Source organism: Mus musculus, chromosome 6 (genome assembly GCF_000001635.26).
Source record: "Mus musculus strain C57BL/6J chromosome 6, GRCm38.p6 C57BL/6J".
In the NCBI taxonomy this organism is placed as follows: Eukaryota; Metazoa; Chordata; class Mammalia; order Rodentia; family Muridae; genus Mus; species Mus musculus.
The window spans coordinates 52241344-52262430 of NC_000072.6; the positions used below are offsets into that span (position 1 = coordinate 52241344).

A 21087-nucleotide genomic window follows, 5' to 3' on the forward strand; every position below is an offset into this window, starting at 1 on the left:
GAGGTTCCCGAGAGACTCCTAGCTCTGCCTTGGTACCTAGAGCCAGATCTCTCATGCTGAAAGGACTCACAAGGTACACCCAGAGGGTTTTTATTCAGTCCTGAGGTGAGCAAGATTAGCCTGGGTTAGGCCATTGGCTATTGCAGTTACCCACAAGGCCTTCTCCGGAGCTAAGGTCAGTTGGAGAGAGGTCTCACACCATAGGCCCTGACATATCCCATCCCTAATATGCTGCCTTCCACAAGGACGTATAGCCTCAGGCTTCCTATGCTTAGCTTCAATTGCAGCTCAATCCTGATTCCATCACCTCTCGGGGGCGTGGTAACTCACCCCTTTTACTGCTAAAAGGATGCTAGCTGAGGGGAGACATTTGGCAGGAAAAAGCGGAACAGGGAGAGAGAAATGTCACACCAGGACTCGATACTCAAATGTCTACCCTTTTTATTCTTGGTATGCCCCATTGTCTCTCTCTGTGTTAAAATGTATAGGAAATGTATGTTGAGTAAGGGCCGGCCAAAGGCGCTCACTACAGACAGAACCACCAGGGATTTCTTAAGGCAGGGAGGCAGAAGAGATTCATTTGGAGAGCGCCTGGCTCCCCAGAGGACATTCTCAGGTCTTAGTAGTCTGGCTCTCAGTATGCCAGCCCTTTCCAAATGTCACAGTGTTGTAAGAGATTAAAAGACCATCCCCAGACCACTCTCCCCAGCACCCTCAAATAAGTCAGCTAATGGGGATAGGGAAAGGAGTATTGAAACACAGTAGGTTATGGTTTCTTTATTTACAGTCTTTTGAACACCATCCCTGTATGAAGCATACATTCAAATATTTTAGCAGTGAGCGAGTTTAACCTTGGAACACTGTAAACAGATAGAGCCTTTAAATATTTTTATTATCCCCACCCCCCCCTCTACATTGCTTCTTAAAATTCGCTTTGGTTCCTTCGGGGAAATATATATATATAATATAATATTTATCTTTTAAAATAGCTCCAAATCACTCTCCGGCTCTTAGAAGATTGCCAGAAGCTTCCAAGCTCAGTTCTGAGTTGATGAGCACAGAGTGCAGGGTAGGAATGAGGGATTTGGGAGGGGGGGGGGAACTTCAGCCCCTCACAGCCAAAGGCCAAGGACCCACTGGCCAGGCCTGCTGCTCTGCTGCCTGACAGACACCAAATCCAAGTTTCCTTAATGTGGTGAAGAGTTTGCCAAACTGTAGCCCTCCGCAGGCATTTCCTGTAGAGATTGAGGGGCCAGGAACCAGCACAGCCTCTGGAGTTTTCAATGTCTTCTACCCTAGGAATAGTCAGCTCTGAGATGGAAGACCCATCACCACCATTGGGAGGTAGAAAACCCAGGTAGGCTGCAGAAGGTGGCTGCTAGGAGCTCAGGTTTGGGTGCAGATCAGTGGTGGGATGATATTAATGACATCTGGATAGGTTTCTCCTTCCTCCAGGACACCCCCCTCCCACTCTCTCTCCCTTTTCACAGCCACCTTTTGGTTAACTGTCTTTCACATTACTTTTGGAAAGCAACCCCAGCCTGAATCTCTAGGAGTCATCCCCTTTCCTCCTGCTCCTATCCCCAAGCTGAACTAGGCTTGGGGCACACAGTTTCTTGACTTGGGAGACCTGGGGGTGGGCAGGCTCTGTGCAGAGGGTCTTGAGCGGGTGGCCTCCTTAGGGTTTGGCAGGGGGCCCAATCTCCAGTGACCACACCCAGCTCAAAGCTTTTGCAGGCTCTAAGAGTGAACCACCAGGGGTCCCAAACCATTCATTCTGTTGATTCACAACCCTTAGAATTCAATTACTAATAGGAAGCTTAACCACGGAGATCTGAACCAAGAGAGTTTCAGGCCCCCTTCCTATTGGACGAATCTCTGATAAGGAAACCTCTCCTCTCTCCTATATCACCCCCCTTTTCCAAGTCGCAATGTGGCTTGACCTTGTCAAGGGCAAAATCTGCATATTATTTCACATGTATGAAGCCCCCCTCCCAATTCCAGTAGGCTGGAGCCTTAGAGAAGTGGATTAGCTGAGTAGTACTGTAACCGGTCTCTGTTAATCTTTTTTTCCTTCATTCTTCTGTTCTGAAACCAGATTTTGACTTGACGGTCGGTGAGGTTGAGCATGCGGGACAGTTGCAGACGCTTCTCTTTGTTGATGTAGACGCTGAAGAAGAACTCTCGCTCCAGCTCTCGGATCTGGTATTTGGTATAAGGGCAGCGCTTTTTGCGGGTGCGTTGGCCACCTAAGGAAGGAGAGAGGCAAAGAGTGAGAGGGCGATAGGGGTGCAACCCTCTCCCAGGACCCCCATTGGAGAAGGTCTGGCCACAGGGTCTGGAGGCCCAATCCAGGCCCTTTCAAAGTCTTTCCAGGCCCCTGCCTTCAGGCTTCTATTGCTGGTCAGGGACAAGTTGCAGTCTGGAGCCGGCTTCAGATAAAAGCCAGCTCACTAGATAGGCCCCCAGGGAAAGGACTCAGGCTGCCCCTTGAGCTGAAAGGAAGGCTCCTCACAGCAACAGGCGAGTTTGCGCTGGTTGAACTGCTTTGAACGGAGGCAAGTGGGGGTTGCGGGCTGCTCCTTGCCCCGCCAGACTAAACAAACAGCCGCCCGAGGACATTTCACCTTCAGCACCTGGGCCGCCTGTTCCCGAGGCAGTAAAGGCATGCATCCTGGCCCCAGGCTTTCCTGCTTGCCGCCATGATTTAGCCCTCCTTAACATCTGGGGCGGCTGAGGGGTCTTTGTCAGCCTGACTTCTGATCAGTTCTTGCCTCTTCCGCCAGCCTCCCAGCTCTCTCGAGGTGGGAGGTGGCAGAGGAAACCCCTACCCAGGCCTTCACTCAGTACACACCGTCAGCATACTGCCAGAGGGCCCTCAGCAGGGTAGGGATGCTAGTTTAGGAAGGGTAGAGGAAAGAGAGGCTACCTTAAGCCTCAGGCAGGATCCATTTGTTCACCCTCACCTTTAAGAAACACACACACACACACACACACACACACACACACACACACACACACACACACACAACTTTTGACTGATTTAAAAACAATTGTGAATAACAGAAGGCAGCATGTAATTGCAACCGGACCAGAGGAAAATGGCTTCCTTTGGACAAAAAGGCCAAATTTAAGTTAATTTGTTTCTTTTAATATATTGCTTGAGCTAAGTGGGCTACTTTATCTGTTAAATGCGCTCTTAGCGCCATCATTAAACAGCCGATGCCTTTGAATCCCAGCCGGGACTGGAGTCCCGCCGCAACACATGGCTTTTATAAAAATCTCCGGATTACCCCGCTATCAAAGGCTCCTGAAGCCCTTGTAGGGGGAATTTACAGGCGCCCACCTCCGGCTCCCCAGCCTGGAGCTGGTCTCTAGCGGGGATCGTGCTGTTGAGTTTGGGAGCTGAGAAGGGAAAAAAGGAAAAAGGGGAGTTGTATTTTTTTTTTTTTCTGCAGGCATGCTTTGGCCGGTGGGTATTTCACGGCCAATTTCAGCACTCGCCACGTGATCCCTCCTTTTATAACAAAGTTTTGTTGGGGGAAACCTAAAGGCCCTTCATAAACCTTATATGCTTATAAAACAGCATATAAAAATTTAACAGCGGTGCTGCGCTAGATTCCCAACTCCCCTTTCATAAAGCGCTGGGCGCTGCCTTTATACGCACCGGAGCCACCGGCCTTGTCCTCAGTGTGGCCGGAAGACGACTCGGGGCTGCTGCTGCTCTCGGGTCGCCGCCGTCGCTCCTTCTCCTCCGCCGCCGCCTCCTGACAGCCGCCGCCACCGCCGCCGTCCGAACTTGAAGTTGCCGGCGCGCCCGTGGCCGCCGCCGCCACCGCCGCAGCGGAGGTCGCAGCTGCTGCTTGGGGCCCCTTCTCGGCGTTCTTGTCCCCGGGGTAGTCGGAGGAAGCGAGGTTTTCCGGGGTGCCGTAAGCCGTCTCGAAAAACTGGTCGAAAGCCTGTGGCAGAACGCCGTTCCTGCCCACCGTGCTATAGAAATTGGACGAGACGGCGGGGGTGGGGTGGTGGTAGACGTTGGCCGAGCTCTTGGCCAGCACGTCGCCAGGCACGCCGGCCGCGCTGGGCGCCTGCAGACAGTCTCTGTGCACGAGCTCCTCCGCGGAGTAGCAGTGGGCCAGATTGCCGCGGGGGTGCCATTTAGTGGCGGGCTCAATGGCGTACTCTCTGAAGGTCACTTCGCGCACGGGTTGGACCTGGGGCAGGTTGGAGGAGTAGGAGTATGTCATTGGGCGCGAAGACGGGGTCTGGGGCAAAAAAGAAGGGAGGCTGGAGAAATCTGGACCCGAGACGTAGTAAGTACAACTTGGCAAATACATGTTAGAGGAGCAGGGACCACGCTCATCAAAATCCATCATTGGGCTACCTTGGGCTCTCCGCAGTAGCCGAGCTTAACATGATTCTCCACTGCAGCTGCCTCTTTGAAGCGGATCCGTGAAGTAGAAATTTGGAGACGTAAGCTGACGTGGAAATCTATCCCCATCCTTAGCAGGGAGGTGCTGGTCATGTGACCCGATGTTGAAATTGACAAGCCGCGAGCTAGTCCCGGCTTTTTTTTTTTTTTAACCCCCCTCCCTTTCCTTTTTTCCCCTCCCCTCCCTCCTCGGCTTCCTTTCTTTGTAGCCACCTCAGGGGAAGCAACAGATCGTCACTCGGTGTTCTCACCGAAAGCACGTAATCGCCGGTGTAACTCATGTTGGCTGGGGGGCCTCCCCGCGCGCAGAAAGGCTGGGGTGCGCCCCCGGGCAGCTCTCCTTTGCTCAGCTACATGGTCCTGGTCCACGAGTGCTCTGAGGGCGGCAAGAGAGCGCAACTCCTGACGCCTCCCCCCACTCCCCGGTGGGTGAGGGATACTCTCTGGGCTGGGGGTGGCCAGGTGAAAGCCCGGAATTGTATAGCTTCAGGTCCCGGAGTCTGTTATCCGAAGGCTTACGTTCAGCACCTTCTTCGCAGCCCCCCTCCCACAGGTTTGCTCTGGGAAGCCCCCCAGCCTCAGACCCTGGCTGGACCCCATTTGGGGCCAGGCTTCGCCGGCACGGATGTGCCGGCCTCGTGGCTTGTCCGATTTGCACGGTGACTTGATTACACGCTCTCATTCACGGTCACTTCCGAAGCGCTTTAGTGCCTTCCGTCCCCAAACCGCCAACAGGCAAAGCGGCTTCCCTCCGCGGTTTGTCAATAATCCGCGCTGTCCGGAAGGGCCTTCGTCTTACCCGGGTTCCACCTTCCCTGTATCTTTCTGCTTACTTCCTTACCCCACACCCTGTCCTTGAAGGAACCCCTTCTCCTCGCTGCCTGTAGGGGTTCGGAGTGACTCCTCAGAGCCAGAGGCACTTCTGCTCACCGGTCCGCAAGCTGCCTGGTCTGCTGAAGCTGACGAATCGGGAAACCATGCAATTGAGGCGAACCTTGGGCTGTTTTAGAGGCGCTGAGGAGCCTTCTCCTGGGTATGCTGCACCTTGGGGTGGGGGTGGGGGGGGGCACCAGGCTGCTTGCAGGGCTTCAGAGCTGTGAGGGAAAAGGAGGGTGGCAAAGAGGGAGTACTGGCCCAAGGAGTCCTGGCTAAGAAAAGAGTCTCTTCTTTCTTGCAAAACCTAAGAGTGAAAGCAAAGGATATTCAAGGCAGAAATTGAGACAGCTCCCATCATTCTTGTTCTTTAGCCCACAGGAGAAGCACAATGCCAAAGAAAAGAGAGATGCTCTCCTGCCTGCCTGCACCTTGGGCCACAGAGATGCCTCAAAAGGGCAAGGCTTGCTGTACAGATAGATAATTCTAAAGAGGCCTTGGCTGCTAAGTTGCATTTAGCTTTCTCCCGAGGAGGAAATGGGGATTAAGAAGATAAAATAACGACTGCCATTCTGCAAGACCAAAGATGTACTTAGGGGAAAATGAAAGAGAAAAAAGAGGGCGCAGGACAGCTAGGCAAATTGAGCAGAGATGGGGCTCCAGACCAGGGGTCTCACCACAACTCCCTTCTTGGAAGGTGCTAGGGTGTCACAACAGTCAAAAGTGAAAAATGAAAACCTTTTTCCCTTTCCTCATTCAGGAAATAGTTAAAGGTATTTACATATCTTGGGGAGATTTAGAGTATAAACGCTAAGATCTTTGGTATTTAAGTGTCAACATCGATTTATTTATTTATTGCTGAGCTGACTGTAACTGACTCAATAACAAATTTAATCATGTATTGCTCTGGAAAAGAACTACTCTCGTTATGTATTTTCTCCAAATAATGACCCACCATTGCATATGAATGCCCACTGTAAATATCAATAATATCAAGTAATTACTGTGTAGTGGAGTAAACTAATTTATTAGCATTAATGTTTATGTGGCTCCAACCCCCCTCTCTTTTACAAGGGCTGCTTATCACAAATCAAGCTACTCGGACACATTGGTTTAATGAACTCTTTATTCAGGATTTGCTGCAGGAACTTTCATGCCCCTTGAAATCCCTGAGAGCTGAACTTGAAATTATTTGTGCATCTTCAGCTTGACATATTTGTTCACTGTGGCTTCATAGATGACTGCCACGGCGTTTGCATGAGATTCAGGAGGGAGAGAGGGTGTTGGGAAAGGGTAGCTTCAGGTCTTCTAAAGCTGAGGATCACAACGACAGGATGGTCCTGCAGCAAAAACTTCTATTTCTATCAGTTACCAAGGAGGCAAGCATATCTGTCTCTTCACGGTTGTCTTTCTGGAGATCCGGATAGAAAAGGGAGGTGGGCTTGCAAAAGGCCTTACAAGAACAGCTCTCTGGGTTGGTTTTGCTACCTCAAACTTTCTTCAGCAGCCCACCCAGTCCTCAATACCCCTTCCCTCGAACAAAAGGAATGCATGAAGGGTTTCAGTGACTTTGCTATAACAAAGGCGCCACCATTGCAGGGCTCGCCCCGCCCCTGGGTGAAGGCAAACAAATTCTTGCACTTGCATTAGGGCTTTTAAGACCATAATTGAACCCGGGGGCGTCTAGGAGAACCGAAAACAGTTCTAGACAGACCTGTGGTTTTATAGCAGTTTTGGCAGTCAACTTCAGCTTGTGCCTGAGCAGTGGGGCCCGAGGTGGCTCAGCCGCGGGGGACGCCAGGCCGCCTCCCCTGACTACATGGCAGCTTCTCTCATAATTAACTCGACTTCCCGGGATGCCAGGGAGAAGGGGTACCCACAGAAAGGTCGGTGCGGCACTGTGCAGTGTTCTGCACAGCCAGTGCTTCCTAGGTTCTCGGGGAGGGCTAATTGAATAGGAGCCGGCAGGTCTGTATCCCATGGGTGTCAGCAGGAGACAAGACAAATTCCCGAGCAAAGACTGCGGAAGAAGAAGGAGCCCCACAGAGGCTGACAGAGCAATTCGACAGGCTCTACAGAAGAGGGGTGCCCAGAGGGGCATCCTCGAAGGGAGCGTGTGGGGGCGCTGCGATGAAGATGGATGAGGGAAAGGCTTTTGATGGGGGTGGGGGGGAGGCGGATGGCCTGGAGATGCCGATTGCGTTTAGTTCTCTTAAGCAGAGAGAAGAAATGGATGCTCAGATCCCTAAGGCTGCTCAATAGTAGCCGCTTTGCCTGCTTGGCCCTGGTAGTGTGAATGTTCTTCAGTCATGCATCAGGGTACAAGGTGCGAGCAGCCCTGAGGTTCGGACCAAATCTGGAGGAAGAAAGGGAGGTCTCTGAGGGTCCTTGGTTTTCACTTTGCTTTGAGCTTAACTGGTTCTTTGGCTTTCCAGGAGGCCCAAGGTTGATTTCAGCCCACCAGGATCTGGGGAAGACCCAACTAGGGATAAGAGCACACCAAAAGGCCAAGTCCGAGTTCCATTTCTAGAAGAGGCGGCTTCCGGCAAGGCTATGACATTGGCCCTGGACATTGGTTTCCCAGGAGCTGCTTTTTCTCAAGAACTCCACAGCACGGGGCTGTCTCCAGAAAACGCTCTTCAACGTTTATTTCTTTTAATCGTCGCCCGGAGCCCTAAGGCGGCTAATGCAAGAGGCCAAAAATGTTTGGAGGAAGAAAAACAAAGGCAGGAAGTGGCCGCGGCCTGACGGTGCGTGTGTGTCTGTAAAGAAGGGAGGGAGCCGGTTCAACCTCCCCTCGTTTTCCCGAACTTCAAGGTCTAGGCAGACCCCCTTAGGGCCTTGCCGAGGCTCGCCCCCACACCCCCAGCGGCGCAGCATTTGGAGGTGGCCAACGATTTAAGCCTCGGTCGGGCTGAAAGGAGATTTGATCGGCAGAACAAACCAACCCTTTTCGGAGGTTTCTTTTGATTTGGTCCTAAAGGGTATATGCTAGTGTCCACAGCGGCTGGGGTGGCTGCTGTTTTCCTCCCGCCGGGCTAAAAGTACCAAGAAGGGAGGGAGGGAGAGAGATTCAGGCACCTTGCGCTGGCTGCACTCTCCTTCTGAGATAGAATACCAGAATAAAGTGTATTCAGGTGCCTCTGCTGAATTTGATTTTCCTTGCAGTCGGAGATGTATGAGCAGTAGTTGGGGAGCCTCGGGGAAAGCTGCCTAGAGTGATTATAGCTTTTGAGGAATCGTGTATTTGTAGAAAGGCAATGGAAGGCCTTGTGGCCAGATTGTCTGATCCAGGCCAGGTTCCAACACAGCCATTCAAGAGCCTTGAGATGGACCGCTATCAGTTGCTAGGCTCCTTAGCATTATGCCACTTCAAGGGAGACTAGAAAGAGTCACATGGGCAACCATAAGCACTTCTTGACTCTGGGCTTCCTAGCATCAACTCCTTCCATCAACCACCATCTGTCAAAGGGGGTGGTTGGAGGCCAGCTATCTCTAACTCCTCTAACTCCTGGGCATCCATTGGAAATACCCAGTGCAGTTCCTGGAAGGATCAGCATAGCGTGAATATCCAACCACTCTCCAGATCCTCCTCAAAGCCTGTTTTGTTCCCAGGCTGTTCCTCCTGCCCCATTTGTCTCCCATCTTGACTTTTCCCATCTATCCTTTCTTAGGCTTTCTCCTGCCTTTTCTGATGTCTCTCCTTGACTCAGAAAGAGCTGATGTGTTCCCTGGCAGGAAACTACTACACAGGTTTAAAGAAAGAGGTCTTCACCAGAGATCTGAACTGGATTTCTTACCTTTTTCAATGGATACTACATTCTAAGTACATCCTTCTCCTCCTCCTCCTCCTCCTCCTCCTCCTCCTCCTCCTCCTCCTCCTCCTCCTCCACCTCCTCCTTGTCTGCCTCCTCTTCTTCCTCCTCCTTCTCCCGCCCCCAGGAACACTTGTTCTTTTTCTGAGACCACCTGTTTCTATTCCACTCTGAGGAATCACAACAAGTAGCTAGCCTGGGATGGGTTGGACCCACCAGGCTGATCAAGTCTTGCTCTCAATCAACTAGAGTTGCTTTTCAGTGGATTGATTAAAGCACCATAAATATTTTGCCTCTTTCTGCTGTCCCTAGCCTTACTTTCCTCTGTCCCAAAATATTGCATTGTATTTATAAAGCTGAACTGAACACTAGTGTCATATTGTACCTAGGCGTGAGAACTGACTAGTGAGGGTCATTGGTGAGATAACTACAGAACCAGAACTCTCCCCAGGACAGACTGGAGGCCTGACCTCCATTTAAGTACTTTCTCCTTCAAAGTAGGAGGTGTCTTTGCAGTATGCCTTTCCTCCACAGTGGCAAGCCAAGGAGAGGGATTGCATGGAATGTCCCAAAGATCTCCAAGTATTTGTCTTCAAAGATTTGCTTACTGGCAGATAATGTCCAATCCATCACTTTATACTTGGGTAAAATATCAGGGGATCCCCTTATCCCTAGTAGGTGGAGACAGGGATACACACACACACACACACACACACACACACACACACACACACACACACACACATATTTGTCAAGGAACCAACCCTCTCCTGAGCTGGCCTACCTGCTCTCTACCGAAAGAGAACAGGTAGTAATACCTTGAACTTGACCTCAACAGTTGATTCTTAGCCTGACTAGTGGGTCCAATTACTATCCCTTGCCCCTAGACATTTGAGCAAGCCCATATCCTTCTGGCCATCGGAGGGTAGAGCAGGAGAGCTCAGCTTAGGGCCTCCATCACCTAAACAATCTGGTTATCATTTAGTTTGGTGAGTTTCAAGTTGACCGGAGGAGGGAGGGGTTACTTGAGAACTATTTTTATGTTTATGGTTGCTGACTCATTAGAGAAGATTTGATTTTTTTTTTCCTATAGAGTGGGTTGGAGTAGGGTGAGGAAAACGTTGAACGGTGACACCCCAGTTCCCAATAGCTATCTTCTTATATTCTTTATATCCTCTCATTCCCCGAAGCAGCTTCAACTTAAGAGGGGGGTGGGGTGGTCTCCTCAGCTGCGTGTGTGTGTGTGTGTGTGTGTGTGTGTGTCTTCACTTACAAAGAGGACAAAGGAGCACAGCCAGATGGTTGTCCCTGGTCTTTGGGTTCCATCCCTAAGCTGAGTCTTTGCAGACAGCCTGGGGGGGGGGTAAATTACAAATGTCTCCTAGAAGAGCCCCACCTCTGCTCACCACTGGTGGCAGCCTACATTAGAAATCAAAGAAGTGCCTCAATTCTCTCCAAGCCTACAGGAAGATCCCTGTCCTAGGAGCCCCCCATTCACCTTGCCAGGCAATTCTGGATTCCCTGCTGCCCTTCCTCCTGTGTCTCCTTACCACAGCTCTTGGGGGGAGAAGCCCAGCTTCCCTACCCACACCCCCGTTGAAAAAGGAAATGATAATTGGCAAGTTTCTTTTGGTTCACTTTGAGTGTTAGAGTCAGTGGCTCACTAGTCTTAAGCTATGTGTTTACTGCTAGGCCTGATGCTCTGACCCGCTGCTGGCAGACATAGAGGAATTCTCTGTCCCGTGGAGTACAATGAGGGGCTGGGGGAGAGGCGGCAGGAATCAAGGGGTTTTACATTGGCATCCCCTTTAAAGTTTTACGTTGTTCACCTCCTTTAAAGTAGATTTAGGTAGAAGGGCATTAAGAGTCTCACCAAAGACCTGAAAAATCCAGTCTGGACTGGATGACCCCAGAAGGATCTTTATTTTCATATCCGAATCCTAGCCGCCAGGCCGGCGGAGCTGCTGCTCCTATCGGGCCAGAACTTCGATTCAGCTAACATCTATTCTGGACAGCTAACGTCTATTCTTGCTCTGAATAAGTCCCCGCGGGCTCAGAAATCTTCCGTGCAGGGGCAGTTTCTGCCTTTCCGTTATAAAGGCATAGCTTGGGCTATCCTTAGCTTCAAAGACTCCCTTCTTTCAAAAGAGGACGGGGATAAAGGGAATTGAAAAGTAAGAAAGAATCTTGCCCGGTGCTCAGGCTCAGGCTACCAAGGCACGCTTGCAACAAGAGTGATGGCCTGGCCAATTACGTGTCCTGTGCTTTTCTGTAGTCGTGGCGGCTTCTTTCTCAGGCGGCCCTGACCGTGAAGAAGGCGGTGGCGCCGAGGACTTGACCTTTATGGTGGAAAGAGCGAAGAACAGGAGGAGGACTCGGCTGTCTCCAACCTCGGCTGTCTCCGGCCTCTGCCACCCAATAGCAGACAGTCCACGCACGCCTAGCGTCACCTCCATTCCCCCTCGTGTTTCCGTGCGGGACCACGGGCTCTTGGCCAAGAAACAAAGCCCCAAGCAGACTTTCGCCACCTACCTATCCCCCTCCCCAGGGCAGAAGTCAGGGCTACACCGGGCTTCCCAAGGCTCTCTTCTCGTCCTAGATCCAGCTGCTCTCGGCCAGGCCCTGGGTGTTTCACGGTGCCAGGCAGGCCCCGGGCGGTACTAAGCTCCGGCGCGCCGGGTCCTGTCCTCAGACTTCAGGCGGCAGATGCTCGGGGACCACGCGTCCCGAGGCTGCTTCCCTGCCCAGGTAGAGCCTGTTCCTGGCTCTCCTGGCTTCCTTTCGCTCAGCTCCAGGCTCCCAAGATTTAAGTGTTGGGGACAGCAAATCGCGATGTCTTTTCAGCCAGTCTCAAAAACCTCTTTTCGAGAAAATGCTCCTGTCAAGCTTTATTTCCCGTTGCAAAACCACCTTCCACGCAGCCAGGAATTAAGGCCAGGAGAGATTAAGTACCCGATTATTCTCCTGGGGACAGAGGGGCGGGGCGGAGAAGGGGGCACCCTCACAAAACCTTCGCCTCGGTCGCCCGTTCTCAGCAAATAATGCCTGGAGCCCGGGGAGGCCTGCGAGGCCCGCGGTGACGTCAGCCCGAGACTCCGGGCGGCTCACAGCGCGTGTCCGCGGCCATTCTGTGTCCACGTAGCACGAGCTGCTGATCACATCTCAGCGACCTCCGCCGCGATCCTGCGGCTCTTCTGTCTGCCGTCCTCATGCCGTCGGAGCCGGGTGGGCCAGGGCAAATTCCGGGCCTCCATCTTGAGCAGGGGTGTCCTGTCCCCAACAGACGCGACACCCGGCATCCCTCTGAGTCCACGGCTACGTTGCTCTCACTTGCCAACACCCTTGCACCGGGGTAGGCCCTCGACTCTCGACGGCCCACAGAAGTTTAAAGATGTTAGACACCGGTGAAATTATTTCTGCCGCGTGGGTTCAGCTCTGCAGCAGAGCCGGATAGAAACGAAATGGACTGTGGCAAAGCCTTGGCTGCTTTCTCGTTGGAATTTTTCTGCGCAAGCATCACCTTTCTTTTATAATAACATTTTACATAGCAGGCACCTCTCAGGCATTCGTCGGCTCTCGGTAGATGCGTGAGGACTGAGTAGTAATTTTCATAAAGAACGAAGCCCGATTTTATTTACCCGGCGGCCGTGCAGATGAAAACTTAATTAGCGTGCCTGTCTAAAACCCAGGCAGGCATAAATCTCGCCGGGCCTTTTAGATAGGGCGCATCTTTGCTTATGAAAAATGGGATGCAAGCAACTCGCTGCACAGTTCCCTGATTCTCCAGGTCTCGGGCTGCTGCTATGCATCGATCAAGTTTAAAGGAATGCACATAAATCAGCAACCCCCTAGAGTCTCTTCAGTAGAGGTTCACAAGCCCAGAAGGGCGCCTATGGACCCCCATCAGGGGATTAGTGCTCCAGGGCAACGTTCCTCACAGCTCCTAACCCAGGGATTCACTGAGAGGAAAAGAGATGCTGCACCTTCACCCACCCAAACACTCAGCATCGAGCACTCTGTACTTATCTATGATCTGGCTATTATTCGTATACAAATACATCTACTCAGCTGAATTTCACTGCCTTCCGGGGAATCTCTAGCAAAACATTTAAATTAAGTTGAGTATTTTTAAATGATATTTTCCCCCTTTGTCTCTAAGTTCGTTTGATTTTGAAATCGTACATTAATTAAAAAAAACCAAAACAAAACAAAACAAAAAACAACCATTGGCCTCAGTTCGGCATCAGGCATAAATACTTAGTGAAATGCATAGTGACGTTTTACAACCGTCCACTTAAAGTTACTTAATAAATCTGACAGTATTGGGAGCAGATGGAAAAGGTCGTTTTTTCAAGTTCCATGTTTATAATTTTTATTCAGAAAGTTTCCTTTTTAGAAAAAATACTTGAATGATATTTTCAACATCATTATTCATGGACCAGTGTCTGCGTTATTATTCCTGTGCTTTTAGGAGTTTTTGTTGGCGTTTTTTGTTTATTTTTTGTTTTGTTTTTCAGGAGGAGGCCAATGTTCTCCTGACTGTCTTGTTCAAAAAGTTTTAGGCTGGTTACTATTTAAAAATAAAGAAGTCTCCAGTCATGGTAGCATATTCCATTAACCCCAGCACTCTGGAGACCAGGCAGGTGAATTTCTGAGTTCGAGACCATCCTGGTCTACAGAGTGAGTTCCAGGACAAAGAAACTGTATCTCAGAAAACAAAATAAAACACCACCATCAACAACAATAATAAAATAAAAAAATAAAAATATCTAAGAAGTGATTATAATCCATAACCACCTCAACTAATCTGTAAATCCATGCCATGTCTATTTTAAATAAGAAGGGAGTTATCTGAGATTGGCACTGTCAACAACCATGTCAGAACTAAAGGGAGGGGCACCCTGACATCTTCTGGGGAGGGAGGGAGGGAAGGAAGGAGGGAGGGAGGGAGGGAGGGAGGGAGGGAGGGAGGGAGAGAGAGAGAGAGAGAGAGAGAGAGAGAGAGAGAGAGAGAGAGAGAGAGAGAGACTTTACCCAGAACTGCAGTAGTGGTGACTTTCCAAAGGGGCAGTATTCCATCTGCAGAGCTGCTGTTAGCTCTTCCCTAGGCCGTAGGTTCAGAAGATGTCTTACATCTAAAGAAAAATATCTCCTATCTCCAGAAGAGTCCTATTTGGAGCAGTTCACAAACAGTGTTTGAACCAACTTGGAGGGGAATTTCCAATATTTTAAACATTTTGGAGATGCCATTAATGTTGCTGGATGGTAGTTCATTTGGAAATGATGCTGTAACACAAGGTGCTGGGTGCTGAGTCTGAAGCAGTTATCTTCATATGTTTCCACAGATGGTTGGCAATCCTCAGGGTAGCAAAAAGATTACTCTTTACAAGATCATCTGACATGTATATTTCAGGGCCATTTTTTTTGTTTGTTTAAGCAGCTTTACATCTTTTCCCCCATAATTCTTCATCTAGAAAGACATAAAGAAGCTCTTGTTTTCAAGTCTTTGTAAGTCTTCAAGAAAGGCAGGAGATGTTTCCATCATCTGGGATTGTAACAAGCCAATATTTTCCAACAAATGATAAATTCAGTTCTCCCATTCACTATTATTGTCTCCTGACATAAAGGTAAAATTAATCTGCAGCTGAAAACCCAAATTCCAAAGCTACTGGTTCCTTCAACATTTTAATATGTGTGTGTATGTGTGCACGCACAAAGGATTTGGCAAAAACAAAAAACAAAAACAAAACCCCACATTATCCCACTTGTATATTAAATACATAAACATATTGTATAATTTATGACTCTGAACACAATATCTCCTGTGCTGTTGGGGGCCAATAAACAATAGCTATAATACTGGTTGTTAATATAGTTTTGATAGTGGTTGTTGATATTAAGTATATTTATTTCTTCTACAAAACAAATGGTGTGCAAGTATCAATATAAGATTGCACACCATTATGGGGCAACAATCAGCTCTGAGCTGTCTAGAATAGTTTTCTTCTGTGTCCGTATTGTGATCATTTTGTAGATGAAATATTTAAGTTCTCCTACTGACTTCTTAGAGAGGTGGATTGCTTTGAATTTCTGAAATGTAACTCTAGAACTCTAGAGTTAGGAAGGTATGTGAGACTTTTTAATTTGCCGTAAAGATTCCCAGATAATTCTAATTAAGGTCACAGACCACCTTGGAGGGTGAGGGCTGGGAGTGAATGGTTATTTAAGAACACGTCTTGGACTGTAACAAACATGTACAGCTTTAAAACAGATCTGTAGAAATCTGATGCACGGCGAGCTGCTGTGAGGACAGATTAAAGTTGGCCATTAAAGAAAGGAAGCAAAATTCACCGCATAAGGAGCATTTTGTACCCCAAGTCTAGAAATCGGCTTAAATTACAGTATCTTCACTCGTCAGCAATTAATAATATCTGTACAAATTCTACAATTATGTACACAAGCACACAAACACTGATATGCAAATACATGTATAAACATATATTATATTCACATATATACAAGCACATGTATAATTTACATATATTCAAATATTCTCCTTTTGGAGCAAAAAAAAAAAATATGACTACTAAACCTTTAAAACAAGTCAAGTCAGAGCTCAGTTCCCTTGAAGCTGAAGAACGTCAAGGAAGCTTGTCAACACGAGGTGGCGCCCTTGATCTACGAATCTGGCTGAGACCAATTCATGAGCTGTCAAAAGTCAAGGTCACAAATTGTCTTTTTTCGTCAAGGTCAAGGTTTAAGGCCTTTCCTAGTCCTGTCATTTCAACAAATACCAAAAACCTGTCCTTTCAGTCACATGCAGACTTAAGAGCAGATTTTAAAATACGACAGTCTAGGCATTGCTGATACTCAACAACTGGTTTTCATTTGCCACAGGGAGTCTGGGAACCTCCTCTCTCTCCCTCCCTCCTTTCCTTTCTCTCCCTTTCAGAACACCTAACACTTTCATCTCCTCGAAACCTTTTCAGTTGTGAGCTTTTAGTTATGTGAGATTTTTTTCCTCTTCTCATAAAAAATTTAGAAAAACCTGAACAATAATAATAATAAAAGACTGGTCCTTGGCTTGTGTAAAACAAACCTGCTTGTTTAGTTTTTGTGCAGTTCAAGTTCCGCGTAGAAAAGTAACTCGGAGTGTTTCCTTCAGATTTTAATGGCAGTGATTATTTCATTAACAGAGCTAATACCACTATCTACAGATCTAATTTTTCATTTTTAGTGGAAGTATTTAAAAAGCAGGTGCACAAATACATTTTCACAGTGTGCTGAATGTCTTTATTTACAAGATAGCATTTACAGTGAATATGAACAGAACGAATGTGTGAACTGAAATTACTGCTTGATTTAAAATGTGCTGTGACGATGAGTCCCTAAACTTTCTACTGCAGTCTCCTAACACAGTAAACAAGAAAAAAAAAATACTAATCCTTTAGTAAATTAAAATATAGAATGCAGACATCTAAATATTTTGGGAGAACGGGTTTCCATTTTGAGGTTTTTTTTTCTAAGTAAAAAAGGAAAATGATGTCCCTAGCAAAATGTTTAACAAGTATTGGAAAATGCCAATTTAAAAAATTTAAAGAAAGAGTATGTTTTAGGAGAAATCCATACTAGGGTGGGACCTTCCAGGAGAAGGGGCATAAAGTGAATTCTTCGTATTATTTGGTGAGATTTAAACACTTCAAAAATTACAACAAATCCTGTGGAAAAATCCTTTGACAGTGTTGGTTAATCCACCATGTTTGTTGTAAGCAATTGAAAGGTATTTCCAGAAGCTCCTTACCCACCCAGGGTTCTCTTGTAACCTCAAGGGTTTAGCTGGCCAGATTTACTATCAAAACAATAGATCCTTGGATGAGCGTTCTCTCTCCTCTCATCTCCCTTTTTAGCAATAGTTCAAATAAACAATTCAGTGCCTTTCCCCCTTCTAAGCCTCTACCTGAAACATTTCCAGAAGGAACAATGGCAGGGATTTCAATAAGGTTTACCTGAGCAGGCACTTAACATGCAAAGGGGAGGGTGCTGGACCAGCTGCGTGGAAACAGCCTTTGTTTCTGTAACCAGTTTTCAGATTACCATCTAACACAGTGTCCTAAAATATAATGGTCACATAAATACTTACAAGATTTGAGAAAATTCATAATTTATCTGAAATTGTGTGTTTTAGGGGCTGATGAGTTGACTCTAGAGTTTGTCACTTAACGCTGTGGTGGGGTTGTCGGGAAACCTGGCAGTCTTTACCATTCCTTAAGGTTTTGTTTTAATTGTAGATTCCATGGAAGAGAGAGTCCCCTTAGGAGAGCAAACGTCAGCGTCTCTCTATCCAATTCTTCAGTTAGTATGATGCATTATTATTATCTGGGCAAAGAAACAAATCCTTAAGCGTTTCTTCAAGCTGCCCTCTGCTCCACCTTTTAATCCATTAACTAGTGGTCTTGAGTTTATTGATGACTTTTTTCTCTTTGACCCTCCTGTTCTGGAACCAGATTGTGACCTGCCTCTCAGAGAGGTTTGTCGTGGCTGATATCCTCCTCCGTTTGTCCTTGGTAATGAATTTGTTCGTAGCGTATTCCCGTTCGAGTTCTTTCAACTGCACCTTAGTGTAAGGCACGCGCTTCTTTCTCCCCCTCCTATAGGAGCTGGCGTCTGAAGGATGGGAGACGACGTCTGTAAGATAAGGAAGAAGGCAAGTTACTCTGGGAGCCGACCTGAGCCAGAACACAGGCGACAGCTCAATGTGAACTGCCGGCCTTGCAATGCCTGATTGCTCTTTGCCACGAATGCTGTACAATCCAGCCTTCTGCCAAAGCCTGGAGCGTTAGTAGGGGGGTATGGTTAGTTGTGTACTGAAATGAAATCGCCCAGAGTTCCAGTGACCACCCCAATCCGGTCATTCTGCATGTACAGCGGTCCACACCTTAGCACTCAACAGGGTTCAACACTTCTTTCTGTAGAGCTCGGCTCCTCTCAGCTTGCCCCAAGTCCCAACATTCTATGCTTCTCCAACGAAGCCTTTTTTTTCAGAGAACCATCAGGGACAATTTGGTGAGCTCAAAATCGAGTCTATTTCCCATCTTGGAGTCAATGTCAAGGGCTTGGGAGGGTGGGGCACCCAGAGAGAAAGGGGCTGCCGGAGTTGGAACCCACAAGCTTCCTCCCAGCTACCCTTTACCAAAGGAGGGCCCGGGGACCGGCTCGACTTAGGGCAGGGCGGACGGACAGCGCCAGCCAGCCGGGGCCAGGCTCCCAGGGGTGCAGAATTGCTAAGGCAAGCCAGGCCAGGGAGAATGCGGGGGGGGGGGGGGGTTAGTGACCCTGGGGCACGAGCCGAGGAGAAGCTGAAAAGCTGGAAGACCCGGGCTGGAAAGGGGGCGCCATTTACCGGGCAGAGTGGACTTCCAGAGGTGGGGAGGCTGCGTCTGCTCTTTGGGGCAGTACATTTGGCCGTTCCAGCCGTTGGGCAGAGCCCAGGGCTGATAGCTTTCCATGGGAAGCCCCAGAGGCTCGTGGCGCGACTCGCCAGGACCCCCGAGCCCCGGAACTACTGGCATATCCAGGTAGCCGGGCACGGGCTGGTGATGGTGGTAAGGCCCGGCTGCGTAGCCCTGATGGTAGAAAGCAAACTCCTTGGCGCGGGAGCTGAACTCCTCGGCCGCGGGGCCGGCGGTGTCCATGTACTTGTCGGCGAAGGCGGCGGCGGCCGAAGCAGGCTGCGCGCACGACTTGATGGCGTTGGGGTGCGGGCCCATGCGGGCGCACGGGTAGTAGCCGCTGCCGAAGTAGCCGTAGGGCAGCGCCGCGGGCCCCGACGAGCTCTGTGCCGCCGCCGAGCAGGGACTGCACTGCTTGGCGGCCTCGGCACCCGCGGGCCCCGCCGGCCCGGGCCCTCCCGACGACGACGCGGCAGCCGCGGCGGCGGCGGCAGCAGCGGCGGCGGCGGCGGCGGCGGCGGCGGACGGGGGCGCCTCCCCCGGGGCGCTGCTGTACGCGGCCGCGGCGCCGGGCGCCAGGGGTGCGGGATGCGCCATCAGGTTGCGGCACTGGTTGGCCGCGGCGGCGGGCGGCGGCGCCGCTGCGGCCACCGAGAAGTTGCCCCCCGCGGCCGCGGCAGCCGGGTGGGGGAAGCCCCCGCCCCCAGCTCCCGCCGCCGCCGCCGGCCGCCGCCCGTGCCGCCGCCGCCGCCCCTTCCATGTTCTTGTTGAGCTCGTCGGCCACCAGGCCGCCGCCGTTGTCGTAGAGAAACATGACGGTGGGCTCGATCCAGCGGGGGTGGAGGAGCACGGAGGCTGTCATAGCCCGAGCCGCATGGAGAAGACCCCAGTGGCGCTGTTTTAAAAAGCCCCCAAGAAGTGAAGAGCGCGGCGCGCGGGGCCGGGGCCCGAGCGAGGGGGGCGGGTCGCGCCCTGCGGGGTCGCGCCAGGCGGCCGCCCATTGGCCCGCCCCCGGCCCGCCCCCGGCGTATGCAAAGCGGGAGGCTCCGGCTCGGCTCCGCGCTGGGCCCGCCGTCCCCGCCGCCGCCCGCGCGGTCCTCTGCGCCAGCTCTAGCTCCCGCCGCGCGGCCGCGCAGCAGTCACCCACGGAGGAGGCGGGGGTGGGTGGGGGGGAGAAACTAGGGCGGGTGGGGCTGGGAACACAGGGACCCCGATCCCTTCCCGGGTTTCGCGCGGAGGTTGGGAGGGGCAGTGAGCGGCTGCGGTTGGGGTGCGACCTGAGGTCGTGGGGACAAGTCAGGTAAATTCTCCAGTGGCCAGGAATGAGGGTTTGCCTTGGCCTTGGACTGGCCCAGGATGTCCTGGCATGTTTTAGGGACCTCTGGGGCTGTTTTCTTTCCAGGGATGGATACATCTTTCTGCAGCTAGACCCTCCCAAGGATGTGGGAGCTTTCGCCTGGCCGAGATTGCACTCCCCACCCCCCCCTGGGGAACAAGGGCGTTTGTTTCCTGTTGGTTCCAGGAGAAGTCTGGAGCAAGGGTCCCAGGACATTTCTCTGGGAAGTTTGGGCTGCATTTGGGAGCTCCCTTCCCTGTTCTCAGGCTCTAGAGGACAATTTCAATTAGGCCTAAGGACTCAGAAGATCAGAACAACTAATTGTATCTCCTACACTCATCACACACGCGAGCGCAAATATTCGCGCGCGCGCACACACACACACACACACACACACACACACACACACACACACAGAGAGAGAGAGAGAGAGAGAGAGAGAGAGAGAGAGAGAGAGAGAGAGAGAGAGAGAGATGCATACTGCCACATTGTCCAACTTGTATATACAGCTCGCTATTCATTCCGATGCAGCAGCTATTCTCTCTGGTCCGCAGAGGATTTCAGATGAAGAAAGCACCATTCACTCACACTCCTGTCTCAGGAGTCCGGCTGCCTTTTCCTGAAGGGGTTTAAGAGGAACAGGCCCCAGCTGGGCTGCTGGCTGGAACTCCAGCCACGGTTCTGGGACTTCCTACAAGTCACTCCATAGATCCTGAGTTGGACACTTCAGACACCTGGCAATCCACTGTTGCATTCCGTTTTGGGGAAAGAGAAAAAGGCTCTTTGGGATCCTTTCATGGTTTTTCTCCTAATAGGGGCTCAGCCTGTAGTGGGTTCAAGGTGCCGGGGTTCAGCTGATGAGTTCCTCTGTACCTTGAGCTTGGTGGGGTGTTTGTATTGGGAGAGCAACGTTTGGATGCAGTGTTTTGATAAAGGATTCTGGGGACCCTGCCTCCTTAGGACTACATGCATTTCTGGTTGTGCAAGTGTGAACTGGTCAGACATCCAGAGGGGAACAAATGGTCAAAGTGAAAGTGGTGCGTTCTGGAAAATATAGACTGGGAAGAGTTCTGTACTATCTTTGCTCAAATGCTCTGGTAGGCAGCCAGGCTTGGACCTGTTCTCTAGTCCTAGCTTGTAGACTTAGCCCTAAGCTAGAGCATCAGACATACCACCCAATTC

The 21087-nt window shown here is 50.3% G+C and overlaps 2 protein-coding genes and 2 long non-coding RNA genes across 4 annotated transcripts; 2 read left to right on the top strand and 2 right to left on the bottom strand.

Annotated features, from left to right (window-relative positions):
- Positions 1–761: 761 nt before the first annotated feature.
- Hoxa11 (homeobox A11) lies at positions 762–4467 on the bottom strand. The gene is made up of 2 exons (NM_010450.3): positions 3668–4467; positions 762–2249 (listed from the first exon to the last, which is right to left on the bottom strand). The coding sequence occupies exons 1-2, from the start codon at positions 4374–4376 to the stop codon at positions 2017–2019; spliced, it is 942 nt and encodes a 313-aa protein (NP_034580.1). The 5' UTR covers positions 4377–4467; the 3' UTR covers positions 762–2016.
- On the top strand, positions 1892–3170 carry LOC115490410. Its single transcript, XR_003956437.1, has 2 exons — positions 1892–1978; positions 2099–3170. It is a non-coding gene; the product is annotated as an uncharacterized LOC115490410 (long non-coding RNA).
- On the top strand, positions 3900–8426 carry Hoxa11os (homeobox A11, opposite strand). Its single transcript, NR_015348.1, has 5 exons — positions 3900–4473; positions 4642–4857; positions 4972–5188; positions 5320–5465; positions 7741–8426. It is a non-coding gene; the product is annotated as a homeobox A11, opposite strand (long non-coding RNA).
- Positions 8427–17509: 9083 nt separating this feature from the next.
- Hoxa13 (homeobox A13) lies at positions 17510–19537 on the bottom strand. Its single transcript, NM_008264.1, is given in 5 exon segments — positions 17510–17805; positions 18521–19197; positions 19199–19206; positions 19209–19292; positions 19294–19537. Coding segments are annotated over 5 exon segments (1152 nt in total). The 5' UTR covers positions 19432–19537; the 3' UTR covers positions 17510–17560.
- Positions 19538–21087: the final 1550 nt, after the last annotated feature.

Excerpts from the sequence above, each read along its gene's own strand:
- Hoxa11 (NM_010450.3), bottom strand. The coding sequence starts at position 4,376 with ATGATGGATTTTGATGAGCGTGGTCCCTGCTCCTCTAACATGTATTTG. Across the intron at positions 2,250-3,667 it reads GGACAAGGCCGGTGGCTCCG|GTGGCCAACGCACCCGCAAA; the intron begins GTGCGTATAAAG and ends CTCCTTCCTTAG.